Genomic DNA, 23,147 nt, shown 5'->3' on the forward strand with positions numbered 1-23,147 from the left:
TTTTCAAGTATGGCGGTACAAAATGTGACATATTCAAAAATCAATAGCTCAGCTCAGACCCTGCTTTCAAGCCTGATATTTGACATGGTGATGGGCCAGGGTATGCAAAACATATCTGGGGTGGTGTCGTTGATGTGTTTTTTCATGTTCCATATAAAATTTTTTGAATTACTTTTTCAAGTATGGCGGTACAAAATGTGACATATTCAAAAATCAATAGCTCGGCTCAGACCCTGCTTTAAAGCCTAATATTTGACATGGTGATGGGCCAGGGTATGCAGAACATATCTGGGGTGGTGTCGTTGATGTGTTTTTTCATGTTTCATATAAAAATTTTTGAATTACTTTTTCAAGTATGGCGGTACAAAATGTGACATATTCAAAAATCAATAGCTCGGCTCAGACCCTGCTTTCAAGCCTAATATTTGACATGGTGATGGGCCAGGGTATGCAGAACATATCTGGGGTGGTGCCGTTGATGTGTTTTTTCATGTTTCATATAAAAATTTTTGAATTACTTTTTCAAGTATGGCGGTACAAAATGTGACATATTCAAAAATCAATAGCTCGGCTCAGACCCTGCTTTCAAGCCTAATATTTGACATGGTGATGGGCCAGGGTATGCAGAACATATCTGGGGTGGTGCCGTTGAAGTTTTTTTTCATGATTCATACGCTGCCATTGGTATCCGCTGTCCCTGCATCAGCTGGCCCAACTGCTATCGTTGCTGGGATCCGCTGCAAATAGTGCACTATCCATTGCTACGCCACAGCTGTGGCCGCTGTTCGCTATCGCTGGTATCCACTGCACTGCTAGTGCTGCTGCTAAGGGAGGACGACTGCTGTTGTCGCTGTCTAGAACTATTATGAGCGGCTTCGGCTGAAACAGGCTCTTATATAGGCCAAATAGCATGCTTTCAATTGCAAAGTATATGTTTCTGTCGACCGTGCTTGGGAAGCAATCATATAACGACCAATCAGAGGTCGAATTTTTCGTTTTGACAAGGCTTGACTATTTTCAATAGTACAATAGTTCGAATAATAAAATTACAATTATCTTATTTTGGGAAGAATCTTAGAGGATTTTCCAATCTATTGCTGCAAGAACGAAGAAAATCCATCGAATACCAACCGATTTATTAGCATTTGAAATTGGACGTATTTTTCACTTTTTTCGGTTTTAGATTTTCATTTCACATCCCTATGTAGCCGAACTTCCTGAGAGAAGTATTCTACTTAAAAAAATTTTTTGCAGGTGAAAAGTGAACGGTGAATGGGTACCTACGGGCAACGTGACGGCGCTAACGTCGCACGCAAGTCGGCTAACTCTTATGTAGTTGATAAGATAACTTTTATTGCTGATCGCATTAAATGGTGCGGGAGCCTCCCAGCGGGAGGTGCAAATAGAACCTAATTGTTAGATTCGAAGCTCGCCGACTAGATTAACTTGGTTCTCGAGTCACACTCACAGCGACGTGGCAGTTCTTTCGCAGTGCAGTTAGTGTGACTCAACAATGAGACATTTAGAATTTTTTATATTACTCACAAAGAAACTTATAGAGAACATTTTTTGGCAAAGCATTCGGATGTGAATAATTAAAATATGTTTTATTCGTTTTTAAACAACGGCAATTTAATTCTTTTCCGTATAGACTTGAAATTAAAATATTGTTTGATTTCTTAAAATTCTACCAGATGTCGCTTTTTACGTACATAAATAATGGTTCATATATCGGCTTATCGCTTGAATCGACCTTTTCTGCTTGAATGGGCTTTTTCTGCGTAGCTTGATGGAAACCGCCGGATTACATTTGGACTGTCGGTCCATTTATGCGTTGCTCTACCTTCTTCTTGTGAATAGTAAAAAGGGAGACTTACACTGCTGTTAGAAGGTTCTTCATTACCTTCGTTAACGTTTTGCGTGCTTCGCACTAGTGGCGGAGTAATCAATCGTTCTGCTGAAGTTTTGCGTTCTGTTCCAAAATCAGTCGTGACGGTGTAAATTTTAATTTTTTGCCGGAATTGAATTCCGCGCCTTTTGGAAAACACCCACGCACTGGCACTTGGAAACAGAAGGCAAACAACCGAAAACACATCACTTCACTTTGTTCGGTGCCATTGACTTAGTTTTCACCCCTCTTCAGCGGGGACTTTTTACAAATTTTTGCCTTGTTTGGGCGTTTCTTCTTCGCACAAAACACTTTTTTCCTCTTCTATGGGGATAAACACGCACGCGCAACGTATCTTCGCCGCGAGAAACCGTCGCGAAAACCTAAAAAAATCGCGAAAACCGGAATGTGAACGGCGAGTTTCCATTCCGGTTTGTTTACATAAAATAGTCATTGATCATTCCGCATAGGAATGACGTCATCGCCGGTTGACGTCTCCAAACGATGCCGTGCTGCCAGAAACGATAAGATGGATTCGGATTAGAAACTGATCGTTTGTGGTAAGGCAATGTAATGTATGTACGGTGCGGCCGAATGTGGATATGTATGAATGTGCGTCATCGGAACCGAATGTTGTGTATTCGGAGTCTTGCATAGTACTGGGGTTTCAGATTTTAACCACCAGGGCGATAAAATTGAATTCCTTAGGAAATATTTTTATTATTTACCGCATTATGCGAGACATTCTTTGGTCCCTCTCAAACGTCTCAGTATGGGAGATGCTTTTGAGATGAACAGGGACAGAAAGACATGGTCCAGAATGTTGACGATGACGTGGGATGGGTGCCAGACGGAGTGTGTGAATGTGTGATTGGATATGCATGAGTGAACGAATAAAAGTTGGTGTGGTTGAATGAGAAGCAATGTTCTAGAGTTAACTCAAAATGTGAGTCGAATTGCAAATGGCGATTGGAATGAAAGGGTATGTATGAAAGAGAGAATAGAATGAGTGGTTCGAAAATTAACTCCAGCTCAGGTATCGAGTGTTGGCACCGTAAGAACACGAAAGTTGGACAGTCGATAAAAAAACCGACAACCGTTCCCTTGCAAGTCAGAACCGTACAAAATTTGTACTGGGACTTGCAGTATTTTGGGAAGATGAGTTGTCTTGGTGAATGGATTAGAATTGGATTTCAAGTTCAGGCCTTGATTGGATCAGATGATAGCTGACTGCTTCTCGCTTTGCGAATGCTTTCAGAGTTAGCACTTCACACCAAGACCAAACAATTTTAACGATTCGGAACTCCGGTCGATTAGTTTTTGGAATTGTTTGCTTGTAAATTACGGAAGGAATGATAGGGATAGCAGATTTTGTACATATTTATTTATTTTTTTGTTTATTTATTAATTAATTAATTTATTTATTTATTTGTTCATTAACTTATTCATTCCCCGTTTATTATTGTTATCGGTGTTAGGTGTTAGGTTAGTAAAAAAAATTGCTGCCAATTTTTTTTCCACTCGGTGTGGGCGAGATTGTAACCTGTGCGGTTACAATTTTAGCATCGAGTGGAAAATTTACTTAATTATGTGTAACGCTGCAAGAACGTGTACGCGTAAAAATAACCCTAATTTTGGGTGCCGCTGCGAGAGAGTGTATAAGTGAAAATTACCCACATTTGGACACTCCCGCAGCAGCGTGTACTTGTTATGACAGTTCTCATCACTTGCGCTGAATATCGTTCACGTAAATTCGTTTAAATTCGTTCGTTTTTTCGTTTGTGAACGATATTGTCGCGTTTAGTAGGGCCGATAATTTTTATTTTATATTTGTGAATTAATGTTTAGGGTTAGATAGGCCGGAATTTCCCTCTAGCTGCGGAAAAGTGGTGTGCTGAGTGCTGACTAAGACGTCACGGCGGGTTTGTTGTGGTCGGCAACATAGGCAGCCATCGCGGGATGATCAGTTTTAGCCTCGACCACGGTGAGACGTGCGTCGTTTTGTTTACGTTTCTGTGCGCGTTTTTTAACTGTTAAATTTTTACAGTTTTGTCTCGCAAAAAAAGCGAAGGTTGTGCCGCTTTGTATTGTGTAAGTCCAACGAAGGTGTTTCCGTTGGCCCGTGTATCGTGTGCTGCTGGTGTGTGTTGCTCGCCGGATTGGTAAGCAGTGTTCGCTACCCCGGCTAATCGACAAGGAGCGGAAAACCACTTCACCGAAGTCTGCTGTGGGAGCAGCATCCAACACATCAGCCCCGCCGAAGTTAGCTGCTGGAGCAGCTTGGACAAAAACCACCCCAGGAGTGCTCCCACCACCAACAGCTAGAGGAAGGACGGAATAAACCGATAAGTTTTGTTTTGTTTATTTTGTTTGTTTTTTTAGTGTTCTAGCACAAGTCCGAAAGTCCGTTAGAGGTATCTGGCCGCCCTGTAAGGGTTTCGCCGGGCAAATTTCCGTGTGTACAGGGTGCCCCCTGTTACACGTTTTGACTTTAAAAATCTCAGTCAAGCTGGTGTAATCTTTCTTCAGAGTTTTGCATATCTGCATAACTCTGAGAGGTTTATTTTTGGGTCGGAAAAACACGACCCAACGAAGACCGGGTTGGTTCACCTGATACTTTTTGACCCGTATTGGCACATCATTAGTGGATGGGACAATCGGGGCAGTTTTACGGGGCCTTTTACGCTTCTTTACTACGTCAAAGAAAGCGTTGTTGTCATTTGTGGGAATTCGGCAAAGTCCATGCCGGACTTTACAGCCTCTGAGGAGGATGAAAGGTTCGGTGGGGTAGCCAGACCCCCAACCGTCATTCAACGGCTGCGCATTGTATCAAATATAAGAATATGTAATATACTAATGTTTACAAGGTAAAAAAAGTGAATATATGTATATATAAAAAGAATGAAAGATGGATCAGTTATGTATATACACAAGTGGGAGAGAGAATAAATGAAAAGTGTCACTTATCTTTGTATGTAGTTGTAATCAGCACTAGCGGTTTCGAGTTGCATCGACTGCAAAACGGCGCCGCCGATTTTTTCCTCTGTCAGCGCACGCGCCAAAAACTAGCACGACACCTTCCAGCACAGTTGCGATGTTGCACCGTCTGAGAAACGGCGTCACCGCCTCCTTTACCTCGCCGGAGCTCCGATCGAATCGCCCTGTTCTTCTGGGAGAAGAAGCAAACCAAAAAACAAGCGCCGCACCTTCCGGCACACGCGCCAAAAGCAAGCACTTCACCACTACCACACACTGTTCTTCACCAGCGAGCGCTAGAAAAAACGGTAAATTAATTTAAGCGAACTGCAGAGCGCACAAGAAAATGAACTTTCCTCTTCGGCTGCCGAATAAGCAATGAATGGATTTTATTGGTTTTCCGACAGCATAAACCCAAGTAACAAAACTGGTTTTATCAAAGTTTTATAGCGCTATTCTGGCTGTATTATGCGCTATAAAACTTTGATAAAACTACAATTGTTACTAGGGAATGCTTTATTTAGCGAAGTCCAGTGACAGCGAGAGTGTCGTCAAAAGGCAAGCGAAATAAATAATAATAATAATGTGTTATTTTTCAACATTTATTTGAGTGCAAGTTACAAACGTCATAACTTGCACACAAACTTTGATCAAAGATATTTCTTTTTTTCGTCTCGGTGTTATTTATTTTTTGCCACCCCCTTTGCTAACTTTGATAACCTTGAATATAAAAAGAATTCAAAATTTGTATCAGCCTTAAATCATCTCGTACATATCTCCAACTTGTATAAATCATAACGGTCAGAAATCTACATGATCAATATTTTCGGATGTGTCGATATTTTCGGATTACAAACATTTTCAACTTTGAAATTTTAAATCATAATGTTTATTTACTAGACTAAAAATTGTGGACTGCAGAAATGTGACATAACATAAATCCTTCCCATATAATCAGTAACCATAAAACCTGCCTAACAACTAGTTTGGGGTATAGTCTCGACCGTATGGGGTATCGTACCATACGGATTGTAATCCGTTTATGGTTATTGATTATGCGGGTTCCTACTAGGTTGGCTCGGTCTAAGCGTTTATTCATACTCGAATGCCGGGGTCAGCTTTCAAGATTCTTTGCAGGTTTTAGAACATTGCTGTTAACATTCGGTAATATCGCAGACAGACGTCCAAGCTGAGTCCCAAACTTGTGTAGAGATTTTTGTAGTAGCAATCCGTAACCAGATAGCGCTACTAGTGACGCTAGCCTCATACCCCAGCAAAAAAAATGTATTGTAGCGATAAGGTCACCAGGCGGCGCTAGTATACAAATGATTTATAACGCAATTCTCTTTGAAAATTTACACGAAATTTTCGATCAATTTTGTTCTTGCTTGGTCGTCTGTCTGTGGTTATATGTTAAATATTTCTATTAACGCTGAACAAGACTTTATAATACAAATACAGGTGGATGTTATGTGAACTCATTTAATTCTTTATGGCTCGCTATGGCTTTGTTTTGTTTTATACAGTCTTGAATTTATACAAATCTTCAATCTTTATGGTATAAGCTGCACTTCACATGTTAATACACGTTGTTCAAAAAAGTGCTAGTAAACTCTGTCAAAACTTGTAAATAGACTCCAAATCTTATAAGGAAGATTCTATTTTTCTTTCTTCTAACGCACTGAATTATTGGAGCTTGTGTTTTCAACGTTTTCAACAAAAGCGATATTTTTTTTCGTTTATGTTTATATTTTCAACAGGTTTTCGTAATTTAGCTTTTGAATAAGTTTTGCATTTTACTTTTTTTCTGCTTTATTATAAAGATTTGAGTCTTACTAAAATCCAAATGTTATTCTGAATGAATTATAAACAAATATCTAAAAATTCAACAATAACTGTATGCCCGTTATGAGACGATTATCTTTAGTTTCAGCATCTAGTGGTTGTTTGAAGAATTACGCTGCGGAATCTATAATGAAACATATACATTACTAATATTTCAGTTTCAAATAACATTATATATATATATATATACATATATATATATATATATATATATATATATATATATATATATATATATATATATATATATATATATATATATATATATATATATATATATATATATATATATATATATATATATATATATATATATATATATATATATATATATATATATATATATATATATATATATATATATATATATATATATATATATATATATATATATATATATATATATATATATATATATATATATATATATATATATATATATATATATATATATATATATATATATATATATATATATATATATATATATATATATATATATATATATATATATAAAGTTTACCCCCTATTTTTATAATTTTTTCTCGAAGTACTTTGCATTCAAAGATTAATAGCGCTAAAATCAAATTTTTTCCATAAGTATTAAATTTACTATTATTTTTTGAAAGGTGAAAATGCATGAATGTTGAATATTTTTTCCAACTTGCATGAATGTTGAGTTTGGAAATTTACGTTCTTGCAGCACTGCAAAATATTATTCACCCCAACTTTTTGGCAACATTGTCATTTTTGGCATGTTCTTAGTACTGAAATTGTTGACAAAACCAAGCATCGTTTTATTTATGTACTATGAAAAAACTTTTGCACGAAAATTCAAATAACACATTACCTGATAAAATTCTTTCGGAACTGCACCGAAAAATTCTTTCCGCAACTCGTAAAATAATGAGACTAAAACTTGACTTTCGATTCGGAGGTACCCAGCATCTGTTCACAAAGACTGATTTGTTGCTGCTGCGACTGTATTTCCTCTTCCTTGGGTCAAAATCGTTCAAAATCTGTCCACGTGGTATATGGATGGCCCTTAATACTGAATCCACCTTCGGCAATCAAATGTGCAAGTAGTTTGGTAAGATTCCTTACCTATGCTTGCTTCAAAGCATGTATGCTCTTCGTTGTTCCCGAGCCAGATAATGCAACTGCTACTAAAAAGCTTTTTTGTTGCCCTTTAATGCAGATCAGGGATGTTACGGATGTGATTTTTCAGACATCTGCAGATGCGGATGCGGAGATGTGATTACGGATGCAGATGTTGTTGCGAATGTCAATTTTCATGTGGATGTTCCGCATTCGCGGATGCGGATGCGGATATCCGTAGCATCCCTTGTGTTATATTTTGCTCTTTCCACATAACCATGCCCCTCCCCAGTGCGAAAGTTATTTGGGCGAGCAGTAAATACACCAAGGAAAATTTTTCTGCAATATTTTTTTGAAGCATGGTATGATGCGGATTTTTTAAAACAATTGTACCCCCTGACTTGGAATATTCTAGCAGAGTGGGAGAGAGTAGTGGTAGATCATGTTGTGGTAGTCTAATTCAGGTTTCAAATTGAATTAAGGTTTGTTTGATTACTATGCTCATGTTTCAAGAGCAAGTTTGAACAACAAATGAAGTATTTTGAGAAAAATTGCTTTATCCGCCATTACTGATTTTTCTTTCGCGTACCCCCTGAAAGCTTTCACATACCCCTAGGGTTACGCGTATTCCAGGTTGAGAACCGCTGCTCTAAATCATCAAAATCGTGGCGCATGTGTTGTTAAGTTAAACGACCAGACGTCCCGCATTTTGCGAGACAGTCCCGCTGCTTAACAAAATGTCCTACTTAGAAAAACGTCCCGCGAAATGTCCCACATTTATCAAAAGTATCTCGCACGCCTTTGAAATGATCCACGGTTTACAAATATGAACCAACGAATGTAACATTTTTTCACTGGGACATTGTGCCTTTCTGTTAAGTAACATTTTACTCACTAATGTACCTCTTTACGTCTATAATAGCCAAATTGAACGAACGTAAGGGCGGTATAAACCATTCAGTGAAAAAACGAACTTCTGAAATTATGCTCACCTTAAATGCTTCTGCCTCAGTTTTCTCCGGATGCATAAGCATTCACAGTTCTTGCTTCGAACCTCTGGAAAGAGCCTGATCCTGGAAGTCAAACCTTTTTAGCCACTATCGAGTAATTATGGATGACCGATATAATATCTAATTAGAGTACACGCAGAGGAAGTATATCGGTACTGGATACGAACAAGTATGGAAAGCTCAAAATCATCACTAACATTCGTTCGCCAGTTATCTTGGCCACTACGATATGCTAAGCTATTTTGCCGTAGCCGAGAATCAATCGAAAGTTTGATATTATAGAGAAAAACTATGTGAACCACTACTCGAAAAGCCAAAGGAAAAATCTTAATGAAATAAACTATTCGTTAAAACATTTATTCAAGTCTTCGTAATCACCGAAGCTGGCTAATTTATTGCAGCAGAACAGTATAACTATTTCCACTATGTCCGAAAGTGCCATAACGCAAGGAACGATTCTTTGAGTCCGCCAGCGTTGTTACGGTTGGAATCGCTTCCAAAAGCGACCAGCGGAAATATTTTCATTGCGAAAACACTGATTGCTTCCTATGTTCCAGTTCCCGTAGTTAAATTGTTAGGTACTGCTACTGCTGTTGAAGGTTGCCGTTGCAGCGCTTCCGACAGTGGAAATTGCACTCGCCAGAGATGTCCCATTACTTTGTTGGCTGAAATCACAACATCTACATTTTACTAACTTGAGAGTTTTAGATAAGGCCGTTACAAATTTTATTTTAATTTTATGCCCCCCTTCAAAAATCTTGAATATTGGAAGGGGAAGAAAAAAAAGCTCAAACCGTTTTGTTCATTTTATTGGCTTTCCGACAGCATAAATGCTTAATTTAGCAACAAACAAGTCCAGTGACAGCGAGAGTGTCGTCGAAAGGTAAGCGAAATAAATAATAATAATAAATAAAGTGTTATTTTTCAACATTTATTTGAGTGCAAGTTACAAACGTCATAACTTGCACACAAACTTTGATCAAAGATATTTCTTTTTTTTCGTCTCGGTGTTATTTATTTTTTGCCACCCCCTTTGTTAACCTTGATAACCTTGGACATGAAAAGAATCCGAAATTTGTATCAGCCTGATCGTAAAATACTTACAATGTTTTCGAATTTCTTTATCCTTGTGGCTGCATTTCCTGCCGCGAGTGGGATCGAGGTTTATCACACTGCTTTTTCAAGGTATTTGTTTTTTTACCTAGTTGAGATTATTTACATCGAAAACAGCTGCCAGAAAGTCGATGTAAACATTATTCAATGAGATATACATGAAGGTGCGGAAAAAAAGTTAGTCAACATAAGGCAGTAAATCCTAAACATCGTCATGGTTAAAAAAACAACGTGAATCGAACAACACGGTTCGTGTTGCGAGTGTGAGATCTCGCCTAGTTAAGTTTAGTTTATTATTGTCTTCATAAACACTATAAAGGTATACTTGTAGCATAAGCATTTTTCTCCCGCTATCTCCCCACCTTTATTTGCCTAATTGCATCAAATTCACCACTAATCCCAGAGGAAAAAGGGTAAAACGCAAAAAAATATGTTCGGCAGGATGGGGTAAAATGTGCATTCGGTTTTTTTTTTCAATAGCTACAACCCCCAAAGAAAAAAAAATTAAATGAGGTTCAGTTTAAAAAATTAAAAGACATTGTTTGAACGAATAAAATTTTTTGACGGGAAACCTCTATTGGCACCAACGGATATGCCAACACGAGTATCAACAAGAGCATCGAGACAGCACGATCAGTGAATTCCCTTAGCAGCGTGGACATCGCCAGCAGGATACCGCTACCAGGTGCTAGGTATTCGATAGATGCTAGGTCAGCATTTCCTAGGGCCAATGTTAAGTAGTGAGGCCTCTGTATCCCCTTCCAAACATCACGGACATACTCGACAAATTGGGACGATGCATTTACTTCACCACGCAAGACCTCGCATCTGGATTCCACCAGGTCGAAGTTGACGCAAATGACATTCCAAAGACAGCTTTCAGTGTCGAAAATGCACACAACGAATTTTAAGAATGCCGTTTGGACTCAAAAACGCGCCTTCAACGTTCCAACGAGTTATGGACAACGTTTTAAGAGAACATATAGGTGTCTCCCGTTTAGTTTACATGGATGATATTATTGTATTTTCGACCAGCTTAACTGAACTCCTTGACAATTTGAGTAAAATTTTTAATACTCTACAGAAACATAATTTAAAAATTCAACTAAATAAGAGCGAATTTCTACAAACGAAAGTCGCGTTTCTCGGGCATATTGTTACACCCGACGGAGTAAGACCCATTCCAGACAAAATACAAATTATTCAAAATTGGCCTATACCAACTAATGAAAAGGAATTACGCGGATTCTTTGAAATTCTTGGTTATTACAGGAAATTTATATGAGATTTTGCCAAAGTAGCAAAGCCTCTTACTAACGCTTTGAGGAAATATCCCACTCAAAAGAATTTATTGATGCTTTTAATCAATGCAAGAATATTTAAACCGGAAGCAATATTTTACAATATCCGGACTTCAGCAAAAAACTCATTCTAACTACAGACGCCTTTAATTTTGCAATTGACGCTGTTTTCTCATAAATACAAATCGGAAGCGACAAGCCGATAGCTTTTGCTATCAGGACTTCAAATAAATCCGAGGAAAAGTACTCTGCAATTGAAAAAGAGTTACTTGCAGTGGTATGGGCCTGCAAATACTTCCGCCCACATCTTTATGGAAGATAACTCACCGTTTACACAGACCAAAAACCTCTCACATATGGTTTAAATTCAAAAGACACCAATAACCGACTTGTTAATCTCGCTTAGCGAGTTTGACTTTGAAATTTTATACAGACCAGGCAAGCTAAACATAGTTGCCGACAGCCTTTCTCGAGTGAGAAACGAATTTAACATTGATAAAAATGCATCATTCGATGATGCAACAGTGCATTCTGCAGTTACGGATGACTCAGAATTCATAAGCTGTACTGAACATCCGCTAAACGCATTTAGTAATCAAATTGTTTTAAGAATTAGACCGGACGAACCCGATAATTATGAACGGATCTTTCCAAGAGTATACCGACGCACTATAACCCGACTAGTTTTCGGCATCCCTATTATTTTCAAAATTTTCAAGGACTATATGGACCTGAAAAGAACGAATTGCATTTATTGCCCAGAACAGCTAATGGGAATAATCCAAACCACGTATCGGAATTATTTCAATAGACCTAAACAATTTAAAATATTTATTACGCAAAAACAGCTTATCGATCTAAGGACACCAGAAGAACAAAATTTAATTATCGAGCAGACACATGATCGTTCCCACAGAGGAATTTGGGAAAGTACCCAACAAATCTCTAAACGGTTCTACTTTCCAAAACTTAAAGCAAAAATTAAAGACTACATTATGCTTTGCGAAATATGTCATAAAAATAAATACGACCGACATCCATACAAGATAGCCAGGCCCGAATATTCAAGGGCCCCCCTAGTGCAGGGGCGACCTGTTTTGACGCAGGACTACGCTCAATCGCACTATTGTGCATGCAGAGAAAAATCGGAAGCGACGAGTCGCTCGTCTAACAAGGATTTTCCAGCGAATTTCGCAGTATTTGAATATAATGTAGTCTTTGATTCAACATAAAATGTCCCGAAATATGCGACTGTAGTATTTTCTAATAGTTTGTATTGTGTCCTAGTCGCAAAACTATGTCAATTTAATCAAAGAACATTAAAACTGCATTGTACTGTGCGAGAAATAATCATACAAAATGACATCGCTAAAAATCTTCGCGTCGTTGGGCTCACCAACGAATTGCAGAGTAGTGCTGCAGCGACAATATATCGAGATACATTCTGCGGAAACTAAAAACAAGGTGTAACGCCGGAATGAAAGATTTCAAACGGTTATACTGATGTAACCACATGATGGATCACAATAATCAATATGTCGTTGGATTGATAAAATGATGGACAATTTTGTGATTCTTCAGTTATCATTATCACTTCATTGTTGAACAGTAAAAATTGAATAAAAATTTCAAGGTTAAATTTTCACGAACAATGAAACAATCCCATGCGAGTACGCCTGGCACAGACTTCATGAGTAGACACCAACTGCCTGCTATGTTATCCTGTATAGCAGTGGCAAAAAAAAAAGACAGAATCTCCCCGTCTCAATAGGTCAACTAATGTTTACTTCCATGAGCCTAGACTATTTTGATGTCTTGAAGGTGAAGCTTTTTCGGAAAGTTCGTAACCACCTCCACTATCAGACAGTTTTACGTTCTGCTGTTAGAAAGTTATTAAAACTGATGTCTTGAAGGAAAACATGCTGGCATAGGCAACAGTACTGCACCGAGCAATGTATGAATAGAGCGCTCTGGTCAATCGTCGTCTATCAGTGCAGAAGAACTCGATATTCATTTGTGTGCAGCGAAGCCAAGTGAAGACTACATTGCCGCTGTCGACGCAAAGTGACGCGCGTTGGGTTAATGCGTAGGTATCGTTTTGCGATCTGGAACACAATCGAATCGCTGTTTGAGTTGTCTTCTCCTTTTTCTTCTTGTTACGTATAGTAAGTAAATATCAGAATTCAATATGATTATTCGGGTGTCGCAAAATACGCTTCACCGTCGGGGACAACAAAATTCTGTACGAGTCGGTAGAAGCAGATAGCAGGGTATATAAATTTGGTGAATTGTACAGATAAAATGCGATGTTTATTTTTGAACTTTACACTCTATAACATTCTATTTTTCTTAGATTTATTTAAATAACTAAATATAGAGTATTTGAAAGACAATAGAAAACCAAAATGCTCCGTACATATTTTTGAAGAGGTAGTTAAACGAGCTGTACTGATGATTATATTTTATTAGCTAAATAAATTCAGTTCAATATGGCAATCTTAGTTGCATCCCGCGGTACCGGTATAGAAAAAAACCAAATTCATTTCATCTTGATATTGGAGTTTCCACATTTGTGTGTTATTTGTATTTTTCAATTAGAATTTTTTTTACCTAAAGCACATTTTTACCATCCTAAATCCATTCAAATCCACGACATCAGTAACAACGCAGAAGCGTTGCTTTTACAAGGTGGGGAGGAAAGAATAATTGCCGGCTACTATAGAATTTTGCACATCATTGATTTCCAACAAATCGAAAGCTCAGTATCAATTATAGAAAACGTAATAAGTCATCTATCTAATTCGTCCAGTGATTTTTCAGACATTATCAGGATAAAACTAAAAGAAATCAAATCATTTTTTAACTCAATACACGTCAACACAGAGAGAAATAAACGTGCGATTAATCTACTAGGAAGTGCCATCAAATTCACTACCGGTAATCTTGACACAGAAGATATGAACCTAATCGAGAATAACTTGAATGAGCTTAAAACGACAGGAAACTCGCTGATAAAACAAAATAACAGGCAGATTAGGATCAATACTAAATTCAAAAATAGGCTCTATTTAATTAGCAATAAAATTAAAAACCAATAAAACATTTTGCATAATGTTCTTAGGAAAGACGACTATATGGGCCATTCCATGTCAAGTGTCCGAAGAAATGCATCGACCATCTCCGATTTCAACCAAAATTTGTGAGTCGATGTATTTTGGGCCGAAACTTATAAATACAAAGTGTTGTATCGATTGGTGGACCCCTCGGCCAATGGGACTGCCTTCACTTTTTGCGAATTTAGCAAAACACTTTTTTTAATTTGCGGATATCTCGGGATCCTGGAGAGCTACAGTTGATATTGACATATCATTTTGAAGGGTTTTAGATGTAGAATAGAACTACGTAGTTAATTTTTTCTGCACTGTTGCCAATATTGCGATTTTTTAAATTTCAAACTAAATTTGCAATTTACTTGAAATACCCCCCCATCGATTTTGATTATGACTATGCCAATGATCGACTCCGCGCCGTTTCTACTAAAAGTGCTCTGCATGCCGACATTGGCCAGATCTATGTTGAGCTTTGCCAAAGCCTCCAACAAGATCCGGCCTCCTTGATTTGTGCTTCGACTTCCCCACTCGGTTGCCCACGCGTTGAAGCCGCCCGCCACCACCAACGGCGATAGACTGATCAGAACCTCGGTGGCTCGGTCGATCATCCTTGCGAACTGCTCGGCAGACCATCGAGGCGGAACATAGCAACTGCAATAGTACACTCCGTTTACCTTGGCAACCGCGAATCCTTCGTTTGAGGTTGACACTACTTCCTGAACCGGAGACCTGCTCTTCGTCCATATTGCTGCCATACCGGACCCGTCCGAAATCCAGTTACCGTTTCCGGAAGGAATACGGTAGGGGTCCGAGATTATGGCAATGTCCGACAACTACTCAGTGACTGCTTGGTGTAGCAGTTGCTGAGCCGCGTAGCAGTGGTTCAAGTTTAGTTGTATCACTCTCACGCCCGTGGCTTGCTAATGTCGGCATACCGGCCGTGCACCCATTATGCGCTTTGCGTCACGTTTTCCGGCGCACGCCAAGCACTTCCGCAGTCTTTACTTTTGTGGCCTGCAGCACCACATCGCCTACACAGGGAGCTCCTGTCAGGCCCCTTGCAGCTAAATGACTTGTGTCATTGCTCGAAGCATCGGAAGCAGACCTCCGGCGGCTCGTAGATGCTGAGTGGACACATTGACCAGCCCACTTCGAGCTTCGCTACCCTTAGCGCCAGGTTTCCGTCCACCGACGGAAGCCTGACAGTAACGGCCTGGGTCCCCACTGGGCCTATGCGTAATCGAACTTCCTCTGAGGCCACAACCACTCCGCACTGCTCCTTGAGGGCATCCGCGACTTCGCATGCCTCGGTGACCTCGTCCAGGTATTTAATCTGTAGGATTATCTGCGACGTGAGCGCCCGAACCTGCAACCCGTCTCCAAGCGCCTCTTGGGCTAATGCCCGATAGACTGGGCCCTTGTTTTTGGCTTCTTTGCGGAGCTCAACGATCATTTCTGCCTTACAGGATCGGCGGATGCTACGCACATCCGCTCTCAGATCTTTAAGCTTCGCGTCGCCTCTCATTGCCTTAAGGACTTCCGAGTACTTTGACTCTTCTGTCTTAAGGATGAGTGCGTCGCCCTTGTTCTTGACGTTCTTCGTCGCAGGATTTGTGACCGGTTGCGGTTTTTGGCCACCACTTTTTGGTTCCTTCTCTTGGTTACCACCGTGGGAGATGGGTTTTCCAACCCATCTGCGCCCATCTCCAGAATGTTGTTTGTCTGCATTTTTTGTTTAAGGGGTCCCCCTTCCAGCCGGTTATCCATAATGGAGTAGTCGCCTATATGGTCCCAAGGTAGTCTATGCCGGAGCAGTGAGACCATGGCTTGGGGTGGCTGCCATAGTGCCTTATGGGCAACTATGACACCCCCGACCGGCGCAAGTCAGGAAAAGACATTTGTTTTTACTCCTGCCTTATTCCCACCATGCAATGGACTCAGAACGTACTGTAAGACCTGCCAAAATTGTGGCAGGAAAACGAAATCCGACTCGTATCCTATAGCGATGCGACCAGTATCCGAAATTGGGAACTTCACTGGCATCAGCTCCAATGGGCGATATAGTGCATTTGGGTGGTGGGAGCGGCACTACTCGCTCCGTCGGAGCTGCTTCTGGACAATGTGGCTTTTGCGAGGATTCGGCGGCCCAATGCCTGAGTCTCACCACGACCTAGGCTAGCTCCCGCTGATGGTCCGGGACTGCTTGCTAGCAGTGAGCACTTACGTAGCCTTCGGTAACCGACCCGTGGTGGTATACAGCTCTGCCATATATATATATATATATATATATATATATATATATATATATATATATATATATATATATATATATATATATATATATATATATATATATATATATATATATATATATATATATATATATATATATATATATATATATATATATATATATATATATATATATATATATATATGGCAGAGCTGTAACCGGTAACCGACCCGTGGTGGTATACAGCTCTGCCATATATATATATATATATATATATATATATATATATATATATATATATATATATATATATATATATATATGGCAGAGCTGTATACCACCACGGGTCGGTTACCGAAGGCTACGTAAGTGCTCACTGCTAGCAAGCAGTCCCGGACCATCAGCGGGAGCTAGCCTAGGTCGTGGTGAGACTCAGGCATTGGGCCGCCGAATCCTCGCAAAAGCCACATTGTCCAGAAGCAGCTCCGACGGAGCGAGTAGTGCCGCTCCCACCACCCAAATGCACTATATCGCCCATTGGAGCTGATGCCAGTGAAGTTCCCAATTTCGGATACTGGTCGCATCGCTATAGGATACGAGTCGGATTTCGTTTTCCTGCCACAATTTTGGCAGGTCTTACAGTACGTTCTGAGCCCATTGCATGGTGGGAATCAGGCAGGAGTAAAAACAAATGTCTTTTCCTGACTTGCGCCGGTCGGGGGTGTCATAGTTGCCCATAAGGCACTATGGCAGCCACCCCAAGCCATGGTCTCACTGCTCCGGCATAGACTACCTTGGGACCATATAGGCGACTACTCCATTATGGATAACCGGCTGGAAGGGGGACCCCTTAAACAAAAAATGCAGACAAACAACATTCTGGAGATGGGCGCAGATGGGTTGGAAAACCCATCTCCCACGGTGGTAACCAAGAGAAGGAACCAAAAAGTGGTGGCCAAAAACCGCAACCGGTCACAAATCCTGCGACGAAGAAAGTCAATCCTTAAGACAAAAGAGTCAAAGTACTCGGAAGTCCTTAAGGCAATGAGAGGCGACGCGAAGCTTAAAGATCTGGGAGCGGATGTGCGTAGCATCCGCCGATCCTGTAAGGCAGAAATGATCGTTGAGCTCCGCAAAGAAGCCAAAAACAAGGGCCCAGTCTATCGGGCATTAGCCCAAGAGGCGCTTGGAGACGGGTTGCAGGTTCGGGCGCTCACGTAGCAGGTAATCCTACAGATTAAATACCTGGACGAGGTCACCGAGGCATGCGAAGTCGCGGATGCCCTCAAGGAGCAGTGCGGAGTGGTTGTGGCCTCAGAGGAAGTTCGATTACGCATAGGCCCAGTGGGGACCCAGGCCGTTACTGTCAGGCTTCCGTCGGTGGACGGAAACCTGGCGCTAAGGGTAGCGAAGCTCGAAGTGGGCTGGTCAATGTGTCCACTCAGCATCTACGAGCCGCCGGAGGTCTGCTTCCGATGCTTCGAGCAATGACACAAGTCATTTAGCTGCAAGGGGCCTGACAGGAGCTCCCTGTGTAGGCGATGTGGTGCTGCAGGCCACAAAAGTAAAGACTGCGGAAGTGCTTGGCGTGCGCCGGAAAACGTGACGCAAAGCGCATAATGGGTGCACGGCCGGTATGCCGACATTAGCAAGCCACGGGCGTGAGAGTGATACAACTAAACTTGAACCACTGCTACGCGGCTCAGCAACTGCTACACCAAGCAGTCACTGAGTAGTTGTCGGACATTGCCATAATCTCGGACCCCTACCGTATTCCTTCCGGAAACGGTAACTGGATTTCGGACGGGTCCGGTATGGCAGCAATATGGACGAAGAGCAGGTCTCCGGTTCAGGAAGTAGTGTCAACCTCAAACGAAGGATTCGCGGTTGCCAAGGTAAACGGAGTGTACTATTGCAGTTGCTATGTTCCGCCTCGATGGTCTGCCGAGCAGTTCGCAAGGATGATCGACCGAGCCACCGAGGTTCTGATCGGTCTATCGCCGTTGGTGGTGGCGGGCGGCTTCAACGCGTGGGCAACCGAGTGGGGATGTCGAAGCACAAATCAAGGAGGCCGGATCTTGTTGGAGGCTTTGGCAAAGCTCAACATAGATCTGGCCAATGTCGGCATGCAGAGCACTTTTAGTAGAAACGGCGCGGAGTCGATCATTGGCATAGTCATAATCAAAATCGATGGGGGGGTATTTCAAGTAAATTGCAAATTTAGTTTGAAATTTAAAAAATCGCAATATTGGCAACAGTGCAGAAAAAATTAACTACGTAGTTCTATTCTACATCTAAAACCCTTCAAAATGATATGTCAATATCAACTGTAGCTCTCCAGGATCCCGAGATATCCGCAAATTAAAAAAAGTGTTTTGCTAAATTCGCAAAAAGTGAAGGCAGTCCCATTGGCCGAGGGGTCCACCAATCGATACAACACTTTGTATTTATAAGTTTCGGCCCAAAATACATCGACTCACAAATTTTGGTTGAAATCGGAGATGGTCGATGCATTTCTTCGGACACTTGACATGGAATGGCCCATATAGTCGTCTTTCCTAAGAACATTATGCAAAATGTTTTGTTGGTTTTTAATTTTATTGCTAATTAAATAGAGCCTATTTTTGAATTTAGTATTGATCCTAATCTGCCTGTTATTTTGTTTTATCAGCGAGTTTCCTGTCGTTTTAAGCTCATTCAAGTTATTCTCGATTAGGTTCATATCTTCTGTGTCAAGATTACCGGTAGTGAATTTGATGGCACTTCCTAGTAGATTAATCGCACGTTTATTTCTCTCTGTGTTGACGTGTATTGAGTTAAAAAATGATTTGATTTCTTTTAGTTTTATCCTGATAATGTCTGAAAAATCACTGGACGAATTAGATAGATGACTTATTACGTTTTCTATAATTGATACTGAGCTTTCGATTTGTTGGAAATCAATGATGTGCAAAATTCTATCGTAGTCGGCAATTATTCTTCCCTCCCCACCTTGTAAAAGCAACGCTTCTGCGTTGTTACTGATGTCGTGGATTTGAATGGATTTAGGATGGTAAAAATATGCTTTAGGTAAAAAAAATTCTAATTGAAAAATACAAATAACACACAAATGTGGAAACTCCAATATCAAGATGAAATGAATTTGGTTTTTTTCTATACCGGTACCGCGGGATGCAACTAAGATTGCCATATTGAACTGAATTTATTTAGCTAATAAAATATAATCATCAGTACAGCTCGATTAACTACCTCTTCAAAAATATGTACGGAGCATTTTGGTTTTCTATTGTCTTTCAAATACTCTATATTTAGTTATTTAAATAAATCTAAGAAAAATAGAATGTTATAGAGTGTAAAGTTCAAAAATAAACATCGCATTTTATCTGTACAATTCACCAAATTTATATACCCTGCTATCTGCTTCTACCGACTCGTACAGAATTTTGTTGTCCCCGACGGTGAAGCGTATTTTGCGACACCCGAATAATCATATTGAATTCTGATATTTACTTACTATACGTAACAAGAAGAAAAAGGAGAAGACAACTCAAACAGCGATTCGATTGTGTTCCAGATCGCAAAACGATACCTACGCATTAACCTAACGCGCGTCACTTTGCGTCGACAGCGGCAATGTAGTCTTCACTTGGCTTCGCTGCACACAAATGAATATCGAGTTCTTCTGCACTGATAGACGACGATTGACCAGAGCGCTCTATTCATACATTGCTCGGTGCAGTACTGTTGCCTATGCCAGCATGTTTTCCTTCAAGACATCAGTTTTAATAACTTTCTAACAGCAGAACGTAAAACTGTCTGATAGTGGAGGTGGTTACGAACTTTCCGAAAAAGCTTCACCTTCAAGACATCAAAATAGTCTAGGCTCATGGAAGTAAACATTAGTTGACCTATTGAGACGGGGAGATTCTGTCATTTTTTTTTTGCCACTGCTATACAGGATAACATAGCAGGCAGTTGGTGTCTACTCATGAAGTCTGTGCCAGGCGTACTCGCATGGGATTGTTTCATTGTTCGTGAAAATTTAACCTTGAAATTTTTATTCAATTTTTACTGTTCAACAATGAAGTGATAATGATAACTGAAGAATCACAAAATTGTCCATCATTTTATCAATCCAACGACATATTGATTATTGTGATCCATCATGTGGTTACATCAGTATAACCGTTTGAAATCTTTCATTCCGGCGTTACACCTTGTTTTTAGTTTCCGCAGAATGTATCTCGATATATTGTCGCTGCAGCACTACTCTGCAATTCGTTGGTGAGCCCAACGACGCGGAGATTTTTAGCGATGTCATTTTGTATGATTATTTCTCGCACAGTACAATGCAGTTTTAATGTTCTTTGATTAAATTGACATAGTTTTGCGACTAGGACACAATACAAACTATTAGAAAATACTACAGTCGCATATTTCGGGACATTTTATGTTGAATCAAAGACTACATTATATTCAAATACTGCGAAATTCGCTGGAAAATCCTTGTTAGACGAGCGACTCGTCGCTTCCGATTTTTCTCTGCATGCACAATAGTGCGGTTGAGCGTAGTCCTGCGTCAAAACAGGTCGCCCCTGCACTAGGGGGGCCCTTGAATATTCGGGCCTGGCTATCTTGTATGGATGTCGGTCGTATTTATTTTTATGACATATTTCGCAAAGCATAATGTAGTCTTTAATTTTTGCTTTAAGTTTTGGAAAGTAGAACCGTTTAGAGATTTGTTGGGTACTTTCCCAAATTCCTCTGTGGGAACGATCATGTGTCTGCTCGATAATTAAATTTCGTTCTTCTGGTGTCCTTAGATCGATAAGCTGTTTTTGCGTAATAAATATTTTAAATTGTTTAGGTCTATTGAAATAATTCCGATACGTGGTTTGGATTATTCCCATTAGCTGTTCTGGGCAATAAATGCAATTCGTTCTTTTCGGGGCCATATAGTCCTTGAAAATTTTGAAAATAATAGGGATGCCGAAAACTAGTCGGGTTATAGTGCGTCGGTATACTCTTGGAAAGATCCGTTCATAATTATCGGGTTCGTCCGGTCTAATTCTTAAAACAATTTGATTACTAAATGCGTTTAGCGGATGTTCAGTACAGCTTATGAATTCTGAGTTATCCGTAACTGCAGAATGCACTGTTGCATCATCGAATGATGCATTTTTATTAATGTTAAATTCGTTTCTCACTCGAGAAAGGCTGTCGGCAACTATGTTTAGCTTGCCTGGTCTGTATAAAATTTCAAAGTCAAACTCGCTAAGCGAGATTAACAAGTCGGTTATTGGTGTCTTTTGAATTTAAACCATATGTGAGAGGTTTTTGGTCTGTGTAAACGGTGAGTTATCTTCCATAAAGATGTGGGCGGAAGTATTTGCAGGCCCATACCACTGCAAGTAACTCTTTTTCAATTGCAGAGTACTTTTCCTCGGATTTATTTGAAGTCCTGATAGCAAAAGCTATCGGCTTGTCGTTTCCGATTTGTATTTATGAGAAAACAGCGTCAATTGCAAAATTAAAGGCGTCTGTAGTTAGAATGAGTTTTTTGCTGAAGTCCGGATATTGTAAAATATTGCTTCCGGTTTAAATATTCTTGCATTGATTAAAAGCATCAATAAATTCTTTTGAGTGGGATATTTCCTCAAAGCGTTAGTAAGAGGCTTTGCTACTTTGGCAAAATCTCATATAAATTTCCTGTAATAACCAAGAATTTCAAAGAATCCGCGTAATTCCTTTTCATTAGTTGGTATAGGCCAATTTTGAATAATTTGTATTTTGTCTGGAATGGGTCTTACTCCGTCGGGTGTAACAATATGCCCGAGAAACGCGACTTTCGTTTGTAGAAATTCGCTCTTATTTAGTTGAATTTTTAAATTATGTTTCTGTAGAGTATTAAAAATTTTACTCAAATTGTCAAGGAGTTCAGTTAAGCTGGTCGAAAATACAATAATATCATCCATGTAAACTAAACGGGAGACACCTATATGTTCTCTTAAAACGTTGTCCATAACTCGTTGGAACGTTGAAGGCGCGTTTTTGAGTCCAAACGGCATTCTTAAAATTCGTTGTGTGCATTTTCGACACTGAAAGCTATCTTTGGAATGTCATTTTCGTCAACTTCGACCTGGTGGAATCCAGATGCGAGGTCTAGCGTGGTGAAGTAAATGCATCGTCCCAATTTGTCGAGTATGTCCGTGATGTTTGGAAGGGGATACAGAGGCCTCACTACTTAACATTTGTTTTTACTCCTGCCTGATTCCCACCATGCAATGGACTCAGAACGTACTGTAAGACCTGCCAAAATTGTGGCAGGAAAACGAAATCCGACTCGTATCCTATAGCGATGCGACCAGTATCCGAAATTGGGAACTTCACTGGCATCAGCTCCAATGGGCGATATAGTGCATTTGGGTGGTGGGAGCGGCACTACTCGCTCCGTCGGAGCTGCTTCTGGACAATTTGGCTTTTGCGAGGATTCGGCGGCCCAATGCCTGAGTCTCACCACGACCTAGGCTAGCTCCCGCTGATGGTCCGGGACTGCTTGCTAGCAGTGAGCAC

At 40.1% G+C, this 23,147-nt stretch overlaps 1 protein-coding gene across 6 annotated transcripts in view; it reads right to left on the minus strand.

Annotated features, from left to right (window-relative positions):
• Nucleotides 1-5,730: 5,730 nt before the first annotated feature.
• The window catches only part of LOC129717837 (uncharacterized), a 159,017-nt gene continuing 141,600 nt past the window's right edge, over nucleotides 5,731-23,147 (minus strand). For 5 of the 6 annotated variants that reach the window (XM_055668043.1, XM_055668041.1, XM_055668045.1 and 2 more), the window contains one exon: nucleotides 5,731-6,833. In XM_055668043.1, the coding sequence (XP_055524018.1) occupies nucleotides 6,801-6,833 (33 nt within the window). In that variant the 3' untranslated portion in view covers nucleotides 5,731-6,800. Of the gene's footprint in view, nucleotides 6,834-9,158; nucleotides 9,483-23,147 lie in introns of those variants that run through there. The other variant, XM_055668044.1, reaches the window with a different exon arrangement.

The sequence above is a fragment of the Wyeomyia smithii genome, chromosome 1, assembly GCF_029784165.1.
Source record: "Wyeomyia smithii strain HCP4-BCI-WySm-NY-G18 chromosome 1, ASM2978416v1, whole genome shotgun sequence".
Lineage (NCBI taxonomy): Eukaryota > Metazoa > Arthropoda > Insecta > Diptera > Culicidae > Wyeomyia > Wyeomyia smithii.